The sequence below is a fragment of the Bombyx mandarina genome, chromosome 18 (assembly GCF_030267445.1).
Source record: "Bombyx mandarina strain Sakado chromosome 18, ASM3026744v2".
NCBI classification, from domain to species: domain Eukaryota; kingdom Metazoa; phylum Arthropoda; class Insecta; order Lepidoptera; family Bombycidae; genus Bombyx; species Bombyx mandarina.
In genome coordinates this window covers 1,966,996-1,993,274 of record NC_143224.1, presented here as the reverse complement: position 1 = coordinate 1,993,274, position 26,279 = coordinate 1,966,996, and the positions used below count along the sequence as shown (strand labels likewise).

Here is a 26,279-nt window from a genome sequence, read left to right as displayed (position 1 = left end):
CAGTAAATCGCGAACACATGAACGAATTTCGCAGTAAAACGCCCAGAATTGACCGATACCTTAGTGGATTCTTTGGATGAAGCCGAGAAGCAACGTTCAGACTTTGTTTCATTTACCGCACTTCCAAGTTGTGCACTTTCACAACAGATCAAACGATTATCAAGCTATCATCACTACATAGTATAAAACAAAGTCGCTTTCTCTGTCCCAAAATTTTTTTTTTTATTGCTTAGATAGGTGGACGAGCTCACAGCCCACCTGGTGTTAAGTGGTTACTGGAGCCCATAGACATCCACAACGTAAATGCGCCACCCACCTTGAGATATAAGTTCTAAGGTCTCAAGTAAGTTATAACGGCTACCCCACCCTTCAAACCGAAACGCATTACTGCTTCACGGCAGAAATAGGAACGGTGGTGGTACCCACCCGCGCGGACTCACAAGAGGTCCTACCACCAGTAATCACGCAAATTATAATTTTGCGGGTTTCATTTTTATTACACGATGTTATTCCTTCACCGTGGAAATCAATCGTGAACATTTGTTAAGTACGTATTTCATTAGAAAAATTAATACCCGCCTGCGGGATTCGAACACCGGTGCATCGCTACATACAAAAGCACCGGACGTCTTATCCTTTAGGCCACGACGACGACGTTCTAAATTATAGTACCAATTGTTACAGAGTAGAATGACTATGACTTACGAAATAGAATACCGGTCGAATTACATCAAGAGATTCAATGAGAGATTTGTAAACGGGCAATTTACAAAATGTACAACATCGAATATTTCTATTCTAGGCTAGCGTACGTATTCAACTTTGTATACAGTCCGTTGTTGGCACTTCAGCAAAGTTTTCTGGCATAGCACCATGAACATATAGCAAACGGGTCGTTCAAAGAAATGAGTTTCTATATTTAGCGATAGTTGAATGTAGATATATTTTTACGTTTCCAAATCTCAATCGTTTTAGACAACAGTTTTCCCTTCTAATGGGAACGCACGTTTGCTTCGAGATAGAAACAAGCATAGCTGTAGTTGTTCGCGGACGCAGAATAAAGAACCTATCCAATGAGCTTGTGTTTTTTTCCTCTATATAATCATCGGTAGCCTATGGGGCTATTCCAACTTCGCATGGACCGGTGTAAGCTTATATACATACTTAAGTAAAAATATTGAAAACGTAAGCAATCATTACACACTGTTTAATCGGTTTCTGTGGTAACTAACGAAGGTATTGTAGAGGTCTGAATATAAACTTTTTCAGTTTTAGAAGTGATGAGCCGATTTTTTTATATGATTGAACGATTACTAGTGGCCCGGAAGCCTTTCCAGTTTCACCAGGACAGGTGGGCGAGCAAAGGCTCAGCCAAGAGGGGTGGGATTTGCTAACAGCTGCCCGAGTGCCTCCGAAGGAGACCTGACAACTCAAGAGCAACTGCTTCGCGAATGAATCTACTACCGGATCGGAATCGCGACTCGCTGAGAAGATCCAGCATACTCAGCGAGTATGCATGAGTTAGGTTACACGTCGACCTCTTTTCCGAGTTCGACGAGTACGGCTACCGAGGTCCCTAAGCCTGCTCCTAGTGTTAGAGCTGAAGGCGTCTAATGCAAAAGTTATTGGATCTGACGGATCCGTAAGAACGTGATGAGCCAAAATTTGAGCCCGGAGCGTGGTGCGGGCCCATCTCCGTATCATCCGAGCACGGATCCATCAATTTCCGGCTGGTAGCACGATTGCTTTGGAAGAACTTGCACCGGATTGGAGCTGAGTCGATGGTAAAGTTCCAACACTGTGGATCCGACTTGAACAAGGCGGAGCAAACGTTCGCGGTATACCCCAAGTTACCACCAAACCATCGCTTTTTTTGTTTACCTACTGCCAATAACCTCTATAGCTTATGCGAGTATCATCTATTATAATTGTAAGAGAGTTCACCGGGCTCAACCTGAGAGAATTTGCTAACACCGGATCTGAATCGCGAACCACTGAGAAGATCCGTCGAGAAACTCAGTGGGTTCAAATCGTCAACATCGAGTCAGGGGCCTAAATAGGGATCCTTAAAACGTGGCCTAGTTCCGGGTCCTCTCTGTATACCGACTAAAGATACCTTATCTTTATTATGTAGACCGAACAAATTGTAACTGTTCTCGAAAACAAAGACAGACTGTAGAGCTATTGACGCCCGAGGGAAGGGCACGAAAAGCAAATTAATTTTTTTTATTTGTACGCAATGAAATACAAATAAAAATCAAACGAGGCATAGGATCTACCGTCACGAGGTAATGAAATACGCGAATGAAAGCTGCCTTCGTAGTACACTGCGGGCTTGCGAAATATAAACACACTAAAGCAGATAGAAAATGAGTATATCAGAGGAAGTCTGAAAGTAGCCTCGGTAAGTAACAAATTAAAGTGGGGACGGTTAGCGTGGTATGGACATGTGATGCGTAGAGAGAAGATGCATGTGACTAGGTGATGTATGGAAATAGTAGTGCAAGGTAGAGGGGGAAGAGGTCGACCGAAGAAGTCATGGATGGAATGTGTAATTGACGATATGAGAGAGAGAGGAATGAGTGTTGAGATGACGGCTGATAGAGGAGAATGGAATAGAAGAATTCGCTGTGTCGACCCCAATTATTAGGATAAGGTGGAGAAAAAGAAGAAGAAGAAAATCTATACTAATATATAAATCTACAGTTGTTTTACGGATGTTCCGTTATGACTACTGAACCATGCATCCGATTGACTTGAAACTTGGTATCCATGTAGAAAATACATGTACTTAATGGATAGGATAATATTTATACGAGTGTTGGACTCCCTAATAATAGTAACAATAAATAATAATGTTACTTTTAAAGGCGTAGCGAAGCGGGCGAGTACGGCTAGTCTATATATATAAAAATGAATTGCTTTCGTTAGTCTCGTTAAAACTCGAGAACGGCTGGACCAATTTGGCTAATTTTGGTCTTGAATTATTTATGGAAGTCCAGAGAAGGTTTAAAAGGATTAGATAATTAGGAAAATGCTCGGAATTAAATAAAAATAACAATTTTGTTTTCCCTTTGATGTGTCCCCCGTCGGACGGATTCCTTTTGTTTGTTTTAAGTTTATTTTATACAAAAGTTTAGGTCTTTTATTTATCGATTGAAGCACTACAAAGTCTGCCGGGTCAGCTAGTAATAATAATAAATAATAATGTTAATTTTAAATGCGCAGCGAAGCGGGCGAGTACGGCTAGTCATATATAAAGATCAATATATTTATGCTTAGTTTGGCAATTGAATATTGATTTTCGTTTGAGTAAATCTAGCACAGTTTCGGCTTCTTATAATTGAGTCGACTATTATCAAAGCCGGCAATGTGACTTTTGGACAATTATTGGTAAATCAGAAAAACGAATTATTGACTTTGTATTCCATTGGCAGTCACAAAACTCTTCTGAACGACATCTTAGATAAATAACAGGTTAAGTATTAACCTTTATTTAATGCAGGTTTTGAACCGTATTCTTTGAAGGAGACAATTATATTCAAATCAATCTGTATTGACATATCAATAACATTTTTTTGTCCAAATGCACAGATTGCCACCTTTGATAATAGACGACTCAATTATATGCACCCTACGTGTTTTCGCTAGATTTATTATGTTTTTATTTTGTTCAATAATATCATATGTTCAATAAATATATAAATAAATACAACAATTACATAGTTATATGAAACTCAAACGAAAATCTTACTGCACAATGAACGATGCTGACCCACAACCATCAAGTACATTAGAAGCGAACAATAGAAGAATGACGTCACATCCTTACCGGCACCGAACAATACGCGTTTTATAATTCAACACCCTTTGTTAGTGCCGCCCACGGGCAGCTAAAGTGAAATTTGCTAAACGTAACTTAATTTTAGGGAAACGAATGGTAGGTACTGGTGGTAGGATGTCTTGTGAGTCCGCGCGGGTTGGTATCACCAGCCTGCTTATTTCTGCGTGGAGCAGTAATGCGTTTCGGTTTGAAGGGTGGGGCAGCCTTTGTAACTATACTTAAGACCTTAGAACTTAAATCTCAAAGTGAGTGGCGCATTTACGTTGTAGATGTCTATGGGCTCCAGTAACCACTTAATACCAGGTGGGTTGTGAGCTGGTCCACCCATCTAAGCAATAAAAAAATAAAATAAAAATCCAATTATTACATACATACCCGATCCTGTGGACGGAATGGTAAGCAGTCGACGTCGCCCTAAGCACGTCATTACGTATCCTCCCCATCCATTAACGGTGCTTTTAGGTACCTCAATCACCGGTCACCGTCCTCGCCGAACCCATCGCTTGCGACGAAGGGCTCGACGAGTAAATTAACCCATAGACACAGCCCACTGAGTTTCTCGCCGGATCTTCTCAGTGGGTCGCGTTTCCGATCCGGTGTTAGATTTCGCGAAGCACTACTCTTGCTAGGGCCAGTTTTAGCAACACCTCCGGTTTAAGCCCCGAGAGCTCATCTACACGCTAAGGTAACGCTGATATAGCCTCTCAAGGCATAGGTAAAAAAAAAGCGTTCGCTACGGTTCGGTGAGCTTAGTGAGAGTTTCTTAACGTTCTCGATAGCGTAAAAGTTAAGTCAAATTTGTGCCCCACCCTTCAAACCGAAACGCATTTACCGCTTCACGGCAGAAATAGGCAGGGTGGTGGTACCTACCCGTGCTGACTTACAAGAGGTCCTACCACCAGTACTTGATACATGGGTAACACTTCTATGACTGTACGCTATGGAGGTGCATAGATATCACGCAACGTAAACAACGTTGTCTTTGTCGATAGCGTAAAAGTTAAGTCAAATTTGTATGGAGTTGGAGCGTTTGCCGCTAGGTGCACTGTTCCAGCTACATACGAATTTCAGGTAACTTTTACGCTATCGAGAATGTTAAAAAACTCTCACTACGCACACAAAACAGAACGCTCGAACTATTCGCTAGACATCAGCGCGACCTTAAAATACACTCTACCACCCGTAATGTGTTTTGAATTACAGAGTTCTGGGAACGTAAAGGTTATCCTCTAAGCTTTATGAATTTAAGCATTTATATATTAATTAATATTATATATATATATTTACTAACAATCACGCCACGTTAACTGGTCCCGTGATAAGTTCGTAAAGAACTTGTGTTACAGGTACCAGATAACGGATATAAATGTAAGATTTTTATTATACACATACATATATTTAATATACATCCATAACCCTGGAAAAGATATTGATATTTATCATACAAATATCTTCTCTTGGCGGGATTCGAACCCGCGACCACCTTGTGTAGTGACCATGTCACTTACCACTACACGAGACGTTCCGATTGTCGGCATTATCGACCCCAACATGTCCACCGCTCAACAAAGACCACCTCCATTGTTTCACATAGATCGTTTAAAAGTCGCAATAGAATTTAGCGAGCTCGTACAACTTTTGTCATCAGACTCTCATGCTGTTTTAATTACACGTACTTATCTTTGACAATCATATATAGAACAAAAGAACAAGCATGAAACACATGAAAAATCATGTTTCATTGCGTGCGGTTGCGCAGCCGGACGTGACGTCACGACGACATGGCAAGGCGGCGGCCCTCAGTGTCGATGACACGACGCACACAAATGAATTTATCGACACCCGGGCATCGATCTATAGTCGACGATTTTACTTCCAAATCAACACTCGGTTGAGTAGAAACCGGAAAGTGGACGAGAAATTATAGCCTAGTATTTTCACCAATTTTACTAATATACTTCTGGACGGATTTATATAAAATTTCGAACATACATAATTTATAGCATGGATTGGCACATATGATACGTATTTTACTTTATTTATTATAAAAAAAGAAAACAATATTCCTAACCTAAAAGTACATGTTATTATCCGCAACATGCTTCGTCAAAAAGTACAATACCTACTTTCAGCTGCAATCATCATCATCATTTCAGCCTATCGCCGTCCACTGCTGAACATAGGCCTCTCCAATAGATTTCCAGTGTGACCGGTCCATTGCCACCTGCATCCAACGAGACCCAGCGCTTTTTACTAGGTCGTCGGTCCATCTAGTAGGTGGCCGTCCCACACTGCTCTTGCCAGTACGTGGTCGCCACTCCAGGATCTTTCTGCCCCATCGACCGTCCTCTCTTCGTGCTATGTGGCCGGCCCATTGCCACTTCAGTTCACTAATTCTACGGGCTATGTCAGCAACCTTCGTTCTTCTACGGATCTCCTCATTTCGGATTCGATCACGTAGAGAAATGCCGAGCATAGCCCTCTCCATAGCTCGCTGCGCGACTTTGAGCCTTCTAAAAAGATCCCTAGTGAAGCACCACGTGTCCGAGCCGTAAGTCATCACTGGTAACACACATCGGTTGTACGCCTTTGTCTTAAGGCACTGAGGTATTTTGGACGAGAAGACGTTGTGCAGTTTACCGAACGCTGCCCAGCCGAGTTGGATCCGTCTACTGACCTCTCTCTCTCAACCTCTCTCTCTCTCTTTCAGCTGCAAGCGTCGTCATATTCTTACGTATTATTCTTTTTGTAGAAGTAAATAGTCCGAACAACGCTGGATATTTGTTCTAATATAAATACAAAAGTTCGTTCGCAAGTCGATCATTTTACGTTCCAACCAATTAGTACAAATTGACTAACAGTTTATCGACCAAAGCAATACAAGCAACACTTTATGACGGGAAAACTCATCATTTTTTACTGTTTTTAAAACTGGATTATTAAGAGCCAAACACTGCAGTTACAGAATAAAGTGAATAATAATAATGTGCAACGCTCAGAATTATAATAATACTCTGTTCACATTTAATTGCGTCATAACTGAATTACAGATTTACTATAAGAACGTATGTCGTAAAAAAAATTTCAACTCATTGATTTTAATAACATCATATTATAGGTTTTTTTTATAGCTTAGATGGGTGGACGAGCTCAAGGCCCACCTGGTGTTAAGTGGTAACCGGAGCACATAGACATCTACAACGTAAATGCCACCACCCACCTTGAGATATAAGTTCTAAGGTCTCAGTATAGTTCCAACGGCTGTCCCACCCTTCATACCGAAACGCATTACTGCTTCACAGCAGAAATAGGCAGAGTGGTGGTAGCTACCCGTGCGGACGTACAAATGTCCTACCACCACAAAGTAATATTTTAATATTAACTTATCCTAGTGATTTTTATCCAGATTTTTGGACTTCAATTGATTAAATAAAAACTAATTCAAGCGTGAGAAGTGACAGTGCAACACGCACAAAGGTATTTGATACTTACGTCAAACTTGCTATGTGTATATTTGTGGTTTCGCAAACTTTATCACAAAAATACGTAGATTATATGGAAACCAGCGAATTTTAGACTTTTATTTTAATATTTAGTGAGGTTATACGATATGTAAACTTAGTCAAAATACCTAATAGAAAGAAAAAATCTACCGTGCATTATTTCAATCATTTTAGAAGACACAAGCGAAATTTTATCACTCACTGACAACTTTGGTTAGTCTCTATTTGTTAGTTTGAATACGAAAAGAAATGAATATAACTTCAATTCGCTTGAATGAAGTTAGTCAAAAAAAAAACAACTAAAGTTCAAACTATACATACAGCGACGAAACAACGAAGCGTCTGTTGGAACTAAGCCTGACCTGCGTGAAACAAAATGGCCGCTTTTGGTTCTTATTCGAGGTCCACTGTGACATACCGATCGAAATGATAAGACTATTCGTTATCACACGGATCCTACTATGTGTTCATTAGTATTATGCTTATTGTAATATATCACGATTCATGTATTATCTGTAGTTCTGTTTAATTATTTGATATTTATTACTTCTGTTCAAATCTTTTCTATTTAGATATTTTTACTAAACACCCGTCCGGGTGAAGGATGTATAAAGTAAAGCATGAAAGAGGAGTGCAAGAGATGCGAATGTTGAATGTTGAATAGATGTGTGGAGTGACAAGAATGGACAAGATAAGGAATGAGTATATCAGAGGTAGCCCCAGTGATTGACAAATTAAAGAGCGGACGGTTAGTGTGGTATGGACATGTGATGCGTAGAAAGGAGATGCATGTGACTAGGAGATGTATGGAAATGGTAGTGCAAGGTAGAGGGGAAAAGATCGACCGAAGAAGACATGGATGGAGTGTGTGATTGACGATATGAGAGAGAGTGGGTGTGAGTGTTGAGATGACGGCTGATAGATGATAATGGAAGAGAAAAATGTGCCGACTCCACCTAGTGAATAGTGGATACGATAAGGTGGAGATAAAGAAGAGATGATGGAGCTCACAGCCTTTCTGGGGTTAAGCGGTTACTGTAATTCAAACGGGTACGGCTTCGCGGCAGACATGATCTGGTCTGTGGTATCCACCCGTGCTAGCTCGTAACCGTACGCAATGCAACGTGACGTAAAATAAACATGACCACATTATCACCACAAACGACTCACACTATCGCGAAACACGTTCGAAAAGTGAACCAGGAATTTTTCGTATCAAACTTAACCTACAATTAGTACAATAATATAATGTGTGCAGTGTAGCCAACTTGTGACTCCTATTTTAAATGGAACGTAGACAAAGGCGAACAAAGAAGAATTAATAATGTATCCGATACGAATGAAGACAATCCTCTTGAAGTCGGCTAAAAAGCTCGCTACGTTTTTTTTAAGTACGTCGATTGACACCAGACTAAGAGCACTGGACAGCCATGAAGTACCTTTGCGAAGACGATTCATGTTGCTAAAAACTAGAGAAGAGAATTGTTTCGGGGAAAATGATGGGGTAGAATTGGGGTGTCGGCGCGTGCCCGTGAGGCGATGCACGGGGTAGCTGAACGTCTCACTACCCCGTGCAGGAGACGAAGCCTGGACAGACCGGGCCAGCACTGGTGTGGGGCTGCGGAAGAATTTCGATTCCCGCGGCCCCGCGCGCACTTGTAGGGAGACACCGGGGTGGTTTTAGCCAGTAGGAGTCCGGCACGCCCCTCCGCCTTTCCCCAGGCGGAGGTAGTCCAGGAGGATTACCACGCGAAAAAAAAAAAAAAAGTATTGCCCTTACAGCCATTTCTTCACCTCTTCAACATCGACAATTTACATAACTTACCTAAATAACTTTCTAAGCTCTACGCGTACTGACTTTGGTCTTTGGCCTTCAAGGACTTTGGTCCAAAACTAAGTTAGCAAGACCAAGACTGTCCTGGGTCTTGGTCTTATGTTGCTTATCCCTAAAGTCAAACCCAAAAACCCAAAACCCAACAACATGCAGGGTTACATGAGATAATTATTAAAATGTAGTTTTAGATGCTGTTATTAGCTTGATCCGTATCTACATCTATGCGTGACTTCAATCAACGGAACTTTCACTAACTTGAAATGACATTATCTTAACCAGGATAACCTGAATAAAAAATTATTGTATTTTAAATACGGTTTCAGGGTGCAAGTTTTTTGTTTCATAAGCTGCACTTACTTTTATAAAATTTTAATAATAAAAAATTTTATGTGGGCATCACTGAACGATACAATGTTACTGAATAACATAGTATGCTGCATATAGCACACATGAATGAGTCAGCTTTGAAACATGATCGAAATAACAAAACACAATGTCAACTGGAATTGGGTACATCGCTTTTATTAATAAAATCATTATTGCGTTTATGGAAACATCAAATAGTATCGAACTCAGCTGAAATACGCTATTAGCTAATCGAAAGAGAACAACTAAATTGTTTTGAAGAGTTTTTTACGTTTTATGTATTTATTTTTATTGTCCTAGTAGGCAGACGAGAGTACGGCCCACCTGATGATGAGTGGTTACCGTTGCCCATGGACTTCAGCAATGCCAGCCGCTGCCTACCGTTCTTGATAAGTTGACTCTAGGCCAAAGCAATTTACATTATGTGTTTACATTACATAACAAATCGTGACGAACCGGCTGGCCCTATGAAGTAAACGTTTTCAGAGTTCAAGGGAGAAAATATTTAAGATTTTTCGTTAGTAGGTAGTTTTTCATATACATTTTTTGTCGAAAAGTTGTTTTTGTTTGAAGAAAATGCAACACGATTTATTCAGATATAATCAACCCTGATGTAGGTAATCCGAATCTATAATTTCCATTTTAACATTTTGCTACACTACGCTCTTATGTGCTTTATACAGCCAATAAGCTAAGTCAACTGTTATACTCGGTGATTTATTAGGGCTCTGGAAACGTCCTTCTTCAAGAAAATACATCTCAGCGAAGTGGAGAAACGCGGTCCCTACGTGAAAAGTGTCATTTATAACGCTGATCATTCACCATCAAGTGAACCAAATTCTAGTTTGAGTTCAGAGTAAATAAAACGAGAAAACATCAAGCGATACGTACGTTCGTTCTCACATACCATTTAATTGGTTTCCGTAACTAAAAGTTATATTTTTCGGCTAACCAAAAACGAACACGCGTAAGCTGATACTAGGCTGCACTAAAAGTATCGGGAATGGAATATTTCCACTGTTCCTGTCATATTAAAATCTTTTTAATTAAAAACTCCTTGGTTTTAAAAATCGAATACCATTTATTTATTTAAAAAAAGATTCTCGGTCTTGTCACGAGGTTTTGTCAAACTTGTTTAGTCGTTGAGAAAATGGAATTGACTCGAGAAAATTCAAGAGCGATGATTTATTATGACTTTCGAAGTGGTTTAACACAAAAACAGTGTGTTGACCGGATGATTTCTGCATTTGGTGATGAAGCCATCCAAAACCACAGTTTATCGCTGGTTTGCTGAGTTTCAACGTGGACGTGTCAAGCTCAGTGATGATCCCCGTCAAGGTCGTCCAAAAACTGCAGTCACCCAAGAAAACGTTGATGCTGTGCGTAAACTGATTGAGGAAGATCGACATGTGACATACCGCGAAATTCAGGCAACTTTAGACATTGGCATGAGTCAAATACAAATAATCTTGCATGAACAATTAGGTGTAAAAAAGTTGTTTTCCCGATGGATACCGCATTCAGCAGCAGAAAGCGGCTCGCGTTACTTGGTGCGTCAGAACTCTCGAAAGATTCCACGCAGGATCCTCAAATGCTGTATACAACATTGTATCAGGTGACGAATCCTGGATATACGCGCACGAACCCGAAACAAAAAACCAGTCACGAGTTTGGGTGTTCGAAAATGAGTTAAAGCCAACAAAAATTGTTCGTTCACGGAGTGTTGCAAAAAAAATGGTGGCCACGTTTGTCTCCAAAACCGGCCATGTTACGACTATTCCTCTTGAGGGACAAAGAACGGTTAATGCAGAATGGTATGCTATCATTTGTTTGCCACGGGTCGTTTCCGAACTCCGTAAAGAGAACTGCAACCGCCGCATCATCCTCCATCACGACAATGCGAGTTCTCACACCGCGCACAGAACAAAAGAGTTTTTAGAGCAAGAAAACATAGAATTATTAGACCATCCGCCGTACAGCCCCGATCTAAGCCCTAATGATTTCTATACTTTCCCTAAAATAAAGAATAAATTGCGTGGACAGAGATTTTCATCACCTGAAGAAGCTGTGGACGCCTAGAAAACGGCCATTTTGGAGACCCCAACTTCCGAATGGAATGGTTGCTTCAATGATTGGTTCCATCGTATGGAAAAATGTGTCAAATTTCGCGGAGAATACTTCGAAAAGCAATAAATACATTTTTAAATAGTAATGTTGATTCACTTCGTTAATTCCCGAAGTTTTCAGTGCCGCCCTCGTACTGAACCAACTAGCCGGTATATAGAACGCTTTGCGGAGCTACAAGTTGTTTATTACACATGGCACGAGAAAGTTAGCTTAGCTAGCTCAGAACAACTCGAGTCGATATTGCGATCTTAGACACGAGATTAATTTCCGTGGAAGTGCCTAGGTGCCATCACCTTATTGTATATAACATCTCTGATTAATCGTACTTGTCTCTAGTAAGATTTTTTGTACATAATATTTTTGAAAAGATTCGATTCAAAACGCCTCGATTGAAATAACCTTCCTATGCTTACGTAAGTACTATGCGATCGACATAATCACGTATATCAGTAATGATCTAGTAGTTAGTACTCTGTGAAATGTAGTTTAATTTTTTTTTACTACGAAATAAATAAATAAAAATTCAAAATGTGATTAATATAATAAATAATAGTTTAAAAAAATACGCTTTTATAGAAAATCCAACTAAAAAAATAGAAAATAAATTTTAATAAATTTGAATTAAAAATAGTGCAAGAAAAAATGATTTTATTGTAAAAAAAGCGTGTGAATTGTCATCGGTCCTTAAGGATGCGACAAAATTATTTCATTTGGAAATTATCCGTTCATTTGGATATCATTTAATAGGTACAAAGTGGGTCCCGTGGCTTAGTCGGTTATTATGTTGTTATAAGTATGCCAAATTTCGAATTAATCCGATGTTTTGCAGGGAGTCGAAATCATGTTCAACGATTCCCTTACATACTAACATACATACGACTGAAGTTAATAAAAGCGTATTAAAATAAGATGAAATTTTGAATAATTTATTTTAACGGCTAATATCTTTATCCTCCCGAGTGACTTTCAATTCGGTTCGCAGATTCTCTCCCACACGAACAAGCACTGATCGGACCTACGACGGACTCGACTAACCAGTGGGTGTATTACGAAATTGAACAAAACATTGAGTGTGTCATGTCCATATCTTACACGACACGACGGCGAACATTATTGGGAATTACATGTACCAAATTCTCCTAAATTCTAGTACCTAAATTCTAGATCACATCTTCTCGAACAAAAATGTAATACCGCTGGAAATTTAGCTTGGCCGACATTACGCAGAAATGAGTACGGGATTCTTTGAGCTGATAAGTACGTCTTTTTTTTTTAGTATATAGGAGAAAACCGAATGATCATTGTTCTATACTCTTCATATACACTGTGTTACTTATAATATTTTGTATTCAAGTTTAACAATATTTGCTATGTGTATGTGCATTACTATAATTCTCATGTTGTATTTGTTATTTTAGCTGTTCTACACACACTCATCACTTTTAATTATTATTCTCATAATCCTCTCGCAGGTCTGCTGGAAGAGATTTCTTAAAGAAATAAGCAGTGCCTTTGTACATAATTTTCCTATTACTCTGTAATATGTCATCTTTTTTGTGTGCGATTCCGATCCACCGGTATATACAGCCAAGCACTGCTCTTGCTAGGGCTAGTGTTAGCAAGTTCTTTGCAGGTTGAGCCCGTGAGCTCACCTACTCGTCCGGGCTTAGCCGGAATAGCCCCTTCAATGAACAGGTAGAGAAAAAAAGGAGTAGCTGGAATAGCCCCTTAGGCTACCAGTGAACAGATAGAGAAAAAAAAAATGATTGTCATACATTTTTGCGAGTAGTAAACGCGTTTAAAACTACTTTTATGGTTTAATCTTGCATTTACCATGTTACTTTTATTAAATTTTATAAATAACAAAATGATAATGATAATAATAATATCGATAGCGATTTAGTCGTAAAAAGCAAACTTCATGATAATGAATACGTACATAATAAAATCTTAATAAACGTCCACCGCTGAGCATATTATTATGGGTCCCTATTTGCATCACATATTGCAAAACAATTGCTTATTCGGTTGAACGGTCCACGGCCGAACTGGTATTAAGTTGTCACCGAAGCCCATAGACATCAACAATGTAAATACAGCCACCCATATTGAGACATGAGTTCTAAGTATCAGTTCTATAGTACAACGGGTGCTCTAATTTTCACACCGAAACGCATTATTATTTTGTGGTAGGAATAGACAGGGCGGTAGTGTGGTACCTACCCGGACGATCAGATGACGTTCTACCACCAGTTATCAAATTGTTTTGTACCAAAACAATTTAATATGTCTGCCACCATTGTTAAATTCTTTTTCACACCGGAGCCCGCGTTTGCTTACCAGCTGAAATTATGCGCACACTACGGGAATTAATATAGGCTTCTTCAATTACATACAGCTAATAATATAAGGTTTAAAAAAAAGCAAAAACGGTTTTTGAATCAGTTTTCGCTACGATAAATCTAGTAAGCCCAAATCGATGTATCAACCGGTAGATTTTTTAGGGGTTCTGTAACCTCGGCCTCAATCACGGGTCACAACCATCACGGTACCAACTCGACATTGCGTTGCGTATACGGGGTGAAGTCATGGCTTAATAGTGCCTATAAAACGTCAAATAAAAACAAACCTTTTGATTTTGTACGGATGCTTTATTATTATTATTTTTATTGCTTAGATGGATGCACGAGCTCACAGCCCACCTGGTGCTAAGCGGTTATTGGAGCCCATAAACATCTTCAACGTAAATGCGCCACCCACCTTGAGATATAAGTTCTGAGGTCTCAAGTATAGTTACAACGGCAGCCCCACCCTTCAAACCGAAACGCGTTACTGCTTCACGGCAGAAATAGGCAAACTTAAACAGAGGAATTTACCACAGAAATATGCAGGATTGCGGCCCCCATCCGAGCGGACAGTAAAATTAGAAGCGGGCTACAAGAATATCTTAGAAATGAGAAGGTATTCGAGGAGAATCTATATAAATAAGAACGAATTGCTGTTCGTTAGTCTCGCTAAAACTCGAGAACGGCAGGACCGATTTAGCTAATTTTGGTCTTGAATTATTTGTGGAAGTTCAGAGAAGGTAGATAAATATGAAAATTCTTGGAATTAAATAAAAATAACAATGTTGTTTTTCCTTTGATGTGTCCGCCGTCGGACGGATTTCTTTTGTTTGATTTAAGTTTTTTATACAAAAGTTTAGGTATTTTATTTATCGATTGAGGCACTGCGAAGTCTGCCGGATCAGCTAGTGTTAAATAAGTTTTATCACACACGATTAGGCGAATGTATAAATTTGAACAGGTGTGAAATCAGCGGAACGTAAACCTTAAGAAATTTTCTATATATGATCGTAAATGTCCTTCACTCATGTACTTATAAGTGTCCTACATAGATTAAACGTTTAGCGGAAGTGTTGCACGGCTTCGCTCCGTACGTACTACGTCTTCAGAGATTAGTTATATTTATTTCACCTCAGTAAGAAGTTATCACGATCTTTTTTAGTCCACTGAGCTTCACGCCGGATCTTCTCAGTGGATCGCGTTTCCGATCCGGTGCTAGATTCTGCGAAGCACTGCTCTTGCTAGGGCCAGTGTTAGCAACGTTTTCGTTCACCTATACGGCCAAGCTGAAACAGCCTCTCAAGGCTATCAGTATAAGTAGAAAAAAAAAACGGCCTTTGGGTCCTTTTCAATTTTGCGGCCAAAAAAGTAACGATTTCATGAATTTAAACTCTCTCTAATTTTCCATTTTTTTTTGTATTTAGGCGTGTTCTGAATAACAAATGCTTCATCACAATCAAGTCAATCACATTATATAATATATTCAATCATATTTTTCATTTTACGCATTTAATACTGAACTATACTGAGACCTTAGAACTAAATATCTCAAGGTGGGTGTCGCATTTACATTGTAGATGTCTATGGGCACCAGAAACCACTTAACACCAGGTGGGCTGTGAGCTCGTCCACCCATCTAAGCAATAAAATAATAATAATACTTTGCTGACGTCACAACGACAGTACTAAGTTTAAACGCATTACAATAAATGACACACAGACAAACAGCCAAACTTACTATTTATCGTTAGAAAACTGAATCGTTCTAATCTGTACCACAAACTATTGAATAGTAAAATAGTAATCGCGAGATTAGAGCCGTAAAAATGTTGGTCCGTGAAATAGATCAGTGTAAAGAGTAACATAATATCAACTTTTTTGACGAACAATGCGTTGAAATCTTTTGGGGGGCGCGGCAGGGGGTGTCCTATTCCTAAAACTACGTCTTACATGAAAACATAACAATTGCGTGCGATTATCATGATGTTACATTACAATCGTTATCAGTTACGACGCGTGTTGATAACGATTCTGAATTCACGTTATTTTATATAATTACGTCTTAATAAGAATTGTCGGTGCAAACATATTTTTTTTCTATATAATCCGCAATAACTTGAACTAAAGGGATTTTTTTTATTGAAACATCTCACATCTAAAACCGGAAACGGTGATCTTAAGTTTTTAATAAAAACTGCGATTGACGAAACTTTGCATTCTAGTTTAATTTCTACTTTTGTGACAACTAGCGCCATCTAGTTTACGTCTTGTTAACTATTTGTGAACGAGATAAGCAACTGCGAGTTACACAGTCTAAAACGTTTTTATTAGCCTAAAGTTTAAGCCTTATACTAGCTAGGTAACAAAACATTAATATTTTTTTCTCGTAACGACTTCATACTGAATGTATTGTTATTATTTGTTTAATAAATATTGTTTCTTTTTTTATTTATTTAAAATATTCCTTTCAAATGGACTGTTCCATTACTGTTACTAATATTTCATTTAAATTCATAAGTAACGCATAATAATTTATTGTTTTCAATCATAAATACCGCGTAAGATTATTAAGACTTTTTTCTTAAACTAAGGATATAGGCTTGAAACGAAAAACGAAATATATTCGTTCTTATATTCCTACTAGCGACCCGCCCTCGCTTCGCTTCGGAAACATTAAAACAAACATGAAACAAAAAAAAAAATTAAAAAAAGTAGCCTATGTTCATCAGGGACAATGTCGGCTTCTAATGGAAAAAGATTTTTTCAAATCGGTCCAGTAGTTTCGGAGCCTATTCGAAACAAACAAACAAACAAATCTTTCCTCTTTATAATATTATAGTATAGATATTCAAATTATCAGAAACTATTAACTATTATCAGATACTAACTCCAAGGAGGAATCAGGATGCGGGAAATAGAAAATCCATTGCGGTATAGGAATCAAGAACAAATAATTCCAGTTCTTAGCTTAGGCTACATTTAGTTTTTTTTTTCCACAGGAGAAAATCGCCGGATCCCCACCCGCGCGGCAGGTGGGGTACGTGGGAGTTGAACCTCACTAAAAACTCCTGCCGCTCACAGCCGGCGCCCTACCTCAGCTATTGAGACGGTGGGACAGGGTTGACGCAGATCACATTACATCCATCCCCATGTAGTAGTAAAACATGAAGAAAATTCATAGAAATTGCTCAAACTCTCGTGTCCATAACGTCCTTAGACAACGTTAAGGCTCCACCAGTAGCTCGTGTTTGTCTGTCTGTTTATCCAGAGACTCATTTACCAGCATTCAAAATCGTCATTAGAACGAATGCTATTATTTTAATTTAAATGCATTACAGATAGATATTTAGAACAAATATTGAATTGTATGAAGATACAATGAGAACAATCATATACTCACCTTTGTTGGAAATCAATGAAAACTGAAAGACCGGAAGACATATGTTTTCCAAAGAACTAAATAGTTTAATGAGCTGGGTGATTTTTTTTCATTCATAGATAATTCTGTCTCATCATCCAACAGTTACATCAATTATAATAATATTAATAAGCACAGTTTTAGATTGAGGCGAACAATGGACAGCTCTTAAAAATTTTTTTTCAATTGAGCTTACAGTTATATTATAGAAAATTGGCTTAGAAAGCTTAGAGTGAGCATGGTAACTAAAATTTTGGCACTTATAATGCATTCTTACACTCGTTAACACAACGAACTAGCTTCATTATCAATTTCTTTACATCTTGAACTATTCACATATAACTGAATCTATACCTTTAACATTATTATCACAAAATACTATGCAAATTTTGGGTACTGTCTTATTATACATCATTATACTATTACATATTTTAAACGGTACTACAACTGACTAAGCCAAAGACGTAAGTGTGTAAATTCAGAGATCTATGTCCAGCAGTGGACAACTGTGGGTTGATGGTGATGATGATATTATGTTTGGTGATGGTGATAGTATATTATGTTTGTATTGATCGTTGATTGAAATTTTATGCACAAACACAAACAGAAGAATGTTTTTCTTTTGCTGTTATTCGCCATGATTGTAATTTTGAATTGATTATTTAAAATTTTGTTTTTGCTTTCGGAAACAACATTTTGTTTTTATTGAACACAGATATTACTCCTGAGAGGCTATAACAATTACTTACCTTGAAATGTTGGTGCGCCGCTTGTTCCTCAGCCTCAAACTTGTGTTTTATGTTCTCGATCCTCATTTGCTTGAGTATGCCGGCTACTTCGATTCTGGAGATAACCGTTACTGAATTAGATCATATATCATATACACCCAATTCATTCATACATTTAAATTATTTACTATAACTATCATGTATAGGGTTCTGGTATGGAATCTTGGCTTCATAAAGCTTTTACTACCTCACTGTACTACCAAGGAACTCTTAAAGGGTCAGGGCAAAAACTCCAGTGCCTAAAATGCTTCAAAATCATTGTCTATTTTTTAAATCACATCTTAACTTCGTAAAAGTAACAGACTGTCATAGAGCCAGTGGCTCATATTCTAGTAACTGTTTTGCACCTGTAATAATGTACTTCCTGAAGGTGCTGGAATGGCAGGAGTGAGACTTGCAACACATATCTAACATGAGCTCTTTATATTTAGGGACATGTAGCAGCTTTGTCACACATTGTGATGTCTATGGTCCTCAGTAACAACTTACAGCAGGTGGGCTGTGATCCTCTTCATCAGCTATCTGTGCATTCAAAAATAAATAAACACACAAAGAATTTAAACTTCAAATAACAGCCTGATTCTAATTAGTCAGTATCTAGTAGTAAGCTCTTCCGTCTTTTTCCAGCCTAGATCATTCCTAGTTTATATTCACTCTACCAAAATACTCAGATTAGTGATAGAGCTTGTTGTGAGCCCAGATAGGTAAGTATAATGGTCCTGCATAATTCTGCTGTTTCAACATGAAGCATATATTCTATTGCAATAGAATTCAAACTCATTTTGTGAGATGGACGTTTCCAAATAATGTTTTATTTTTAGATACATTTTCTGTTGTTTCAATAAAATTACAAGTTGTAAAATTGCTGTTTTGGTGGTTCTCAAGTTGACCCAGTACCACTTAAAAAACTGAAAAACTTCTATTATTTCTTAAAATGTTATCATTTTTTGTAATATTATAAACAATTATAGTTATAGTTATTCCCATGGAATTTATTGTTCTAGAAGCATTGTCAATTTAATCACTTTATTGCTTAAGACAGTCAAATGAAATCAAAGTGACTTTACTGCCGGTTTCAGAATTGATTTTGGTACTAAAAAGTTAGTAGTGGACTTTTTGGAATGAAAATCACTAAACAACAGGTAGGGTCTGAGCTTCTTCACCGATCTCCATATGAGTATCTCAAAGTCTACATATTGCATAGGCAATACAGAATCTAAGAAAGAAGACACTACAAGAAAATGAACAATATCATTGATTATGTTATTGTTTTTATTTATGTTGTAGTTTTAAGATAGTAATATTTGTGGGGGTAATAGTGTGATTATTTGTCCACTTAATCATTTTTTATGAATTAAATTATCTCAAAAGATCCACTGTCGAATGTATCTAAGTTTTTAACTAATTTTATTTAATTTCCGCACCTGATTCTCATATTCTCCTGCAGTCTTCGAAGTGGACCAAGATATTCCTGGGAGCGACCACCCCTCACTTCAGCCAGTTGATATTCGACTTGCTTCACTCTCTCTACGTACAATTGTTCTCGAAGGACAGTGAATTGTCTCTCAAGTTTTGCTGTGAATAATTTTGGTAAAGCTTGTTAGAATATTTCACACTTATATTTCTGACATTTTATTTTATTATACAGACATATTATCTTTGGGAGTTTTAATTTATTTACAAAACTTAATAGCACTTAAAAATATAGTTGCTCAACATAAAATTGTTAAATAGCCAGAAGATTAAGATTGTTCAACTGCAAAGCTAGTTAGTTTTATTTAGTTAGTTAGTATTATTGCATTATTTATACTGTTACTTTTTATTAAATAGCGAATTTAAATTGTCTTTTTCGTTCAATATTTTTATCGAAATACAAAAGTGTCCAGTAAGAGCTCTTTAGCTATGAAATTATATAAATTTAATCTAGATAATGCCATTTAGTACATTATTTATGAATGTTATAATAATCTAATGTATTATTAGTTAAAAATATATACGATAACTCTACTGAAACAGCGATTAGAGCCCATATGTTTCGAAAACAACTCGACATTGTTTTGTAAACATAACCTCAAATGTAACTTATCTACGAACCTAAGTTATCGAGACATTCGTTTCTGCGTCTCTCACACTCGCCTTCGTCCATTTCTGAAGAATCGTCGGAGTCAGGCTCGTCAGCTTCCTCAGCGCTAGAGTCCCGGTCTGGGCCACGGGAAGAGCCCCCAGATCTTTCGGTATCACCCCCAGACATTTCTCCGTCTCCATCACTATCGCCTTCCACTTTCATTGACGGCATTACGGAAATATATGTTTAGTTATGAAGTAGAATTAATTTTAATTTTGTAATGAATTGTGTTTTCGCTCCAATTAGTAAATTGCAAAATTTAAATACCTACGTCAAAATAAATTTGTGAAAGTGAAGTTAACGTCAATGTCATAGATAAGTTATTGTCAAAAGTCAAAATAATAATGGTTTAATTTTCAACAGGAAAGGCGAAAGTATCATACCATAACATACAATCTGGTATAAATGTATGTGTGTATTTTATGATTTGGAAAATAATATAATCATATGTTGTATGTGTATATAATAATGTATAATAATATAAAATGATTTATCGGAATCATCGATTGGGTTCGAATGAAATGAAACGTAAAATGGAAGCTACTGGTTGAGACTTCAATGGACTATTGGGAAGAGCCCAAGAAACCACGTCCAGCGACTTTGTTTCATTGTCCTACAATTATGCACTTCAGATGCTAAACGGTTAATAAACTCTTGTAAACGTTTAAACCTGAAGACGCTAAATTAATTCACACAATTACATTTCTCGCGTTCCTGCAACAAAACCGTCAAAATGTAGATGTACAGTACTTTCAGATTTTTCAATACATGACAGGCAAAGATATCATACCATGAGTGTAATCTCTTATTTTGCTGTTAAAGGTCGAAGCCATGTTATTTGAAAAGTGAAATGGGGCGGAATTAAAGCATCTGATTTATCTGAAATAGCCTTAAAAGCCATATCTGGAGATTTTTAGGCACTTTCATCATCATCATCATCATCAACAGCCCACAGTCGTCCACTGCTGGACATAGGCCTCTCCCAATCTACACCACTGAGCCCGTTCTGCGGCTCTCCTCATCCACTTCTTGCCGGCCACCGTGCGGAGGTCATCGCACCATCTAGCTAGGGGGCGTCTCACGTTACGTCTTCCGCTGCGCGGTCTCCACTCAAGGACCCGTCTGCTCCAGCGATCGTCAGTCCTACGGCATATATGGCCAGCCCACTGCCACTAATTATTTAGGCACTTTGTTATATCCTAAATAATTAGTAAGCCAGTATGAGTAATCAACGTTTAATCGTTGAATCCTGAAGAGTTAAAAATTAACTAAACTAAACAATTTATGTGCCTCGGCTCGTCTCAAAGGACTCCACTTTAAACATACTATTTAAAGGTGACTATTATAGACCATCAGATACAACACTTTCGTTATTTCTAGTGCCTTAAATTAGATTTATATTTATATGACCACTTATAACGGAGAGCGATCAGATTGTTTATGCGTTTAAAGATTCAAAATGCAGTGGTGTTTATGTCCATAAAGATAATGTTGGTGGTTCCTGACATGATAACTTTTTTTTTCCCTTCCTAAGCTGATAGCCTTGAGAGGCTATATCAGCGGAACCTTAACTAGTAGGTGAGCTCACGGGGCTCAAACCTGACGACGTTGCTAACACGAACCCTAGCAAGAGCCGTGCTTCGCAGAATCTGCCACCGGATCGGAAACGCGACCCAATAGAACATCGTTAATACCAAACGTAGTGTTTCTAAATGCGCAATGAAACTCTATTAAAAAAAGAATCTCACGGAGTCATTGGGTTAAATAGGCGGAGTGTTGTCTAGCCCTCAGACACAGTCCACTGAGTTTCTCACCGGATCTTCTCATTTGGTCGGGTTTCCGAACCGGTTGTAAATTCTGCGAAGCACTGCTCTTGCTACGGCGAATATTATCAAACGTCAGGTTAGAGCCGTGAGGTCGAGGTCAATATAATAGGTAGGATTTTTATGTCTTCGATCGTCGGTTTTCGATATACAAACTTAATAATATTATTATAAACCTCGATTATTTATGTTCGAGAAGTACATTATTACAAATTATTTTGGTTTTTCTAATAATAAATACAACCCTTTAATCAATTGATTCATTTAAAAACCGCGTACCTTTAATAACAGTGTAATTATTTTGTAATTAGTTAAAACAAAACCGCGTAAGTGACTTTACACAAAATCTAGACTAACTACGATTAAATTTACGTTATTTTCCATTAAAGAAAGGTGTAAAGAACTAGCTGTTAAGTTCAGTTGGTAATAACAATTGAAATGGCTGAGTTATTCAGTTTTTTCTTCCTCCTGTAAAATCATCAAAAAGCAAATACGCGGTCTTTACAAGTTGCTCTTACGCGGATTCGCACGCGCAGCGACGAAATGCTATTTCAAGATGGCACCCTCACACCCCGTAAACTTACCAACAAGTGATGAATTCAATTAAAACCAATATTATCTGATATTAAATTTAATAGGTAGTCTATTATTTACATTAAATTGTTCTCTATTAACATGTTATTTATAAATCTTTATTCAGTTGTTAATAAATTATATACAGGACTATTTATAAATTAGGTAATAATAATATCAATACTGTGGAACCTTTTATATTTTAATCACAAATTTAATGCAGTAGTGACTTCTGCTATACTTTGTTGAAATCTCTAGTACATTAAATTATGTAGTTTAAAAAGTAAAGATACAAACGAAAAATAACAAAACATTGTATAAACGATAGCACCTCCACTGGCTAAATTATAATATGTATTCATGGTTTCAAATAAAGGACCTATTAATAATGTGAAACAGTTTTTGATGATTCTGAGCTTATACCGAACCCATTATATGTGTGTTCCACTTACGGTAACATTTAGATTATACAATGGCCAAGTTCGATTTGCGATAAAAAAAAACTATGAATTTAACCAGCGCTCAAACTGAAATCAGTTTACGCCTAAACAAAAAAATACACAATACTGATATAATATTCATATGACATAGATAGGTACTTAATATGAAAATTGTGATTCTCAAAGATGATCATTGGTACCACTATTCGAGTGGTTTCATTTGGCACTAACATAATTGGATATTTTTACACAATTCTATCTAAACAATTTTACCGCGACTTTGTATATTTATTGGACATTTAGAATATTTGTTTTCATTTTATTTTGTATCATTATTGCTATAATAATCCTGTTATATTATATTAGTGAATCACAGAGGGTCCGAGATGAACTAAGAAACATAATTTCATTGATGGCTAAAAGAAATCCAATAAATAGAATTTTGCATGTGATTTTATTTCAGAAATATCGCATAGTGTCTAAGTTAAAACAGGATACTGTATTTTAAGTCATAATTTTTGAACCGTCAGCTGTCAAATAGTTAATAAAACAATCGGGCAAAGGTATCGAAATTTTCTATAAAACAGATATGTCGTTACACACAGTAGAATTTTGATTATACGGATATAAAATATTGCTTCTCTACTCACTATGATAGCGATTTTATTGATTTTTGTTGGTATCAACATGCTACGCTCGATCCACCTCATCAGCGAGAACTTCAAGATAAAACTACAAGGAGAAAATTTTCAAAAAATTCCTATTAAAACTACCTTTATAAATTTGGCCTTAGAGAAATATTTTTATTGTATTATTCATCGTACTTTATTCTTTATTTTTTTTCGTTTTAACTATCTATGTTTTTTATTTTATTTAACTGCTGCCCGTAAATTCCATCGCATTAATATTATTGTAGCAGTGATGGTAAAATTTAACAATCTATTAACTTTCCCCTAGTTTAATTTATTAAAAAGTTCTGGATGTATTATAAATAGGCAATGTTTTAGGTATTGAATAAATGTAATACATATCTTTTCGAACATACGTAATATAATTCAACAAGGGTTCGAGTTTTTACTATTCAATAAGTTGGAAAATTATTTTATTCAATATGTAAAAACATTTTTTAAAACATCATAAAACTCGAATACATACTTAATTAAAATACGATTATTTGAATTGGTACACGCACACAAAATTAAATGGCAACACAGCCAATTTAATTTGAAACATGGTAATGGAACATAATATACACAGAAAATATATTTTTAAATAACGAGTTTTAAATACATTGATAAAATTCGTGTTCACGAGTATTGGACAAATGGAATGAAAAAGTGCCAATTTAGTGGTCTACATTAAGAGCTAACTATTGAAATTGTAAATTTCTCTCATTGTCACCTCTACCCTCATCTTTTCATAAGATTTCACATCTCACTAAGCTGCTACTCGAAGTTGCCAACGAAATTTTAAACATTAGCCCTCTACAAACTCGTGTTTTGGAAGATTTAATGTTGGCAACCCTCAAACAATAAGTCGTTTTAAAACAAACCGTTGATTAGTGACGCTAAAGTGATGCTTGCTTCTTTAACATAAGTACAAAATTAAGATTGAAACAGAAACTGTTTCAACTGGTAATGCATATGACACGAACGTGTCTACAAAATATAAAAATTAAATTACCAATTTAGCCCACACTCTGTCACACCGTTCGGTCTAAAATTTATATTTCATGTTAATGTAAACCTTACCTTGCATAAATAAGGTTTACTAACGCAATTTGTACAGGTTCTATGAGACTTAAAATGAAATTCGAGCTTAATTTAGTCAACTTGAATGATAATATAACGTCTCTTTTTAAAACTTCATTGAAGATTGAAAGTCTTATCCGGCATAGTTACATATGTAGATACCTGCTAACGCGTCAATAATTTCGTACTTTAAATTGAAATCCGCCGGTATACGTCACGACGCGTGACGGCAGCCCGCGCGGTTGTAGTCCCTTAACCAAAAATACATGACAAAAAATGGTGTCTATTTAAAAAAAAAATTAAATGAAATGTAAAATAATTCGCGAAACATGTTTCAAATAGAATTTACTTTTACAAGTTTACAGATCGCCAATTATTGCATACTTTACATTGCGGGCTTACGCAGTATTAAATTACTAAGCAAGACTTAGATCACCAATTTTTTATTCCCAGTTACAAGTTTATGTACCTAATGGCTTATTTAATTTATACCGTTTCGGCTTCCGTAGTTGATTCTGACCGGGACGACAGAGTGTAAAGTTATTTGGCGTAAATTATCGAAACACAATAAGATATCCCTACGGTAATTTTCATTTATTAGCATCATCAACTAAATTCGGGAACACATTATTAAATTCTATATTTTCTACAAAACTCGTACTCGTATCGGTACATCTAGCTCTACGCGAAACAATCTCTTTAGACGTATGATTATTATTGTGTCTTTTCAAATCGCAAGCATTCATAACGTAGACGAGCAAATGTAAGATCACTTGCGTTAAAATCTCGAACAGAAACACAAAATTTAACATGACGCTCCTTGTATACGTTCGCGTTACGTTACGTTTAGTCTCCGTCACGTTAACGTTACGTCGCCTAATCTCGTTTTCGACTCGAATCAGTCTTTTAGTTGCCGGACAAGCAACTATGTTGAATTCTCGCTAGGTGTGCTTGAGCCAGTGAGCGGGCACCCACTGCGGCTCGCGCTCCAAGCTGTTGATCTCGTTCAACAGCTGCTGGTAGGCACGTTGTGTGTCGTTATTGATTATTATCATGTCGAATAAATGGCCCCATCTCAATTCCATATCTCTTGCAGTTGCAATTATTTCTTTGAGCTCCTCCTCCTGTAATTAAAAAAAATTCTTGAAAACATAACAATGTCATCAATGTAGCCAGCGTATTTCAAACTTTTAAACTCAAAAAATATACAAAATTAAACACTTGAAGCTTTAAACATATTGATTATTAAAATTTTGTAAATAAAAATAATCTACGAGATTAATAAAACTCTTAGTTTTTTTCGGTAACGTTAATGGCAATATTTGTTGAAACCCATTGATGA

At 37.0% G+C, this 26,279-nt stretch overlaps 2 protein-coding genes across 8 annotated transcripts in view; both read right to left on the bottom strand.

The window, feature by feature from the left end:
• Brms1 (breast cancer metastasis-suppressor 1-like protein) overlaps positions 1-20,680 on the bottom strand; it is a 136,139-nt gene extending 115,459 nt beyond the window's left edge. Inside the window, exons 1-3 of the mRNA XM_028181426.2 lie at positions 20,320-20,680; positions 19,650-19,800; positions 18,187-18,280 (exon numbers count right to left, since the gene is read on the bottom strand). Of these exons, the coding sequence (XP_028037227.1) occupies positions 18,187-18,280; positions 19,650-19,800; positions 20,320-20,521 (447 nt within the window). The 5' untranslated portion in view covers positions 20,522-20,680. The remainder of the gene's footprint in view (positions 1-18,186; positions 18,281-19,649; positions 19,801-20,319) is intronic.
• A 2,108-nt stretch (positions 20,681-22,788) lies between these two features.
• Positions 22,789-26,279, bottom strand: part of sdt (MAGUK p55 family member stardust) — a 167,491-nt gene continuing 164,000 nt past the window's right edge. For all 7 annotated transcript variants that reach the window (XM_089734536.1, XM_089734538.1, XM_089734537.1 and 4 more), the window contains one exon: positions 22,789-26,061. In XM_089734536.1, the coding sequence (XP_089590662.1) occupies positions 25,879-26,061 (183 nt within the window). In that variant the 3' untranslated portion in view covers positions 22,789-25,878. The remainder of the gene's footprint in view (positions 26,062-26,279) is intronic.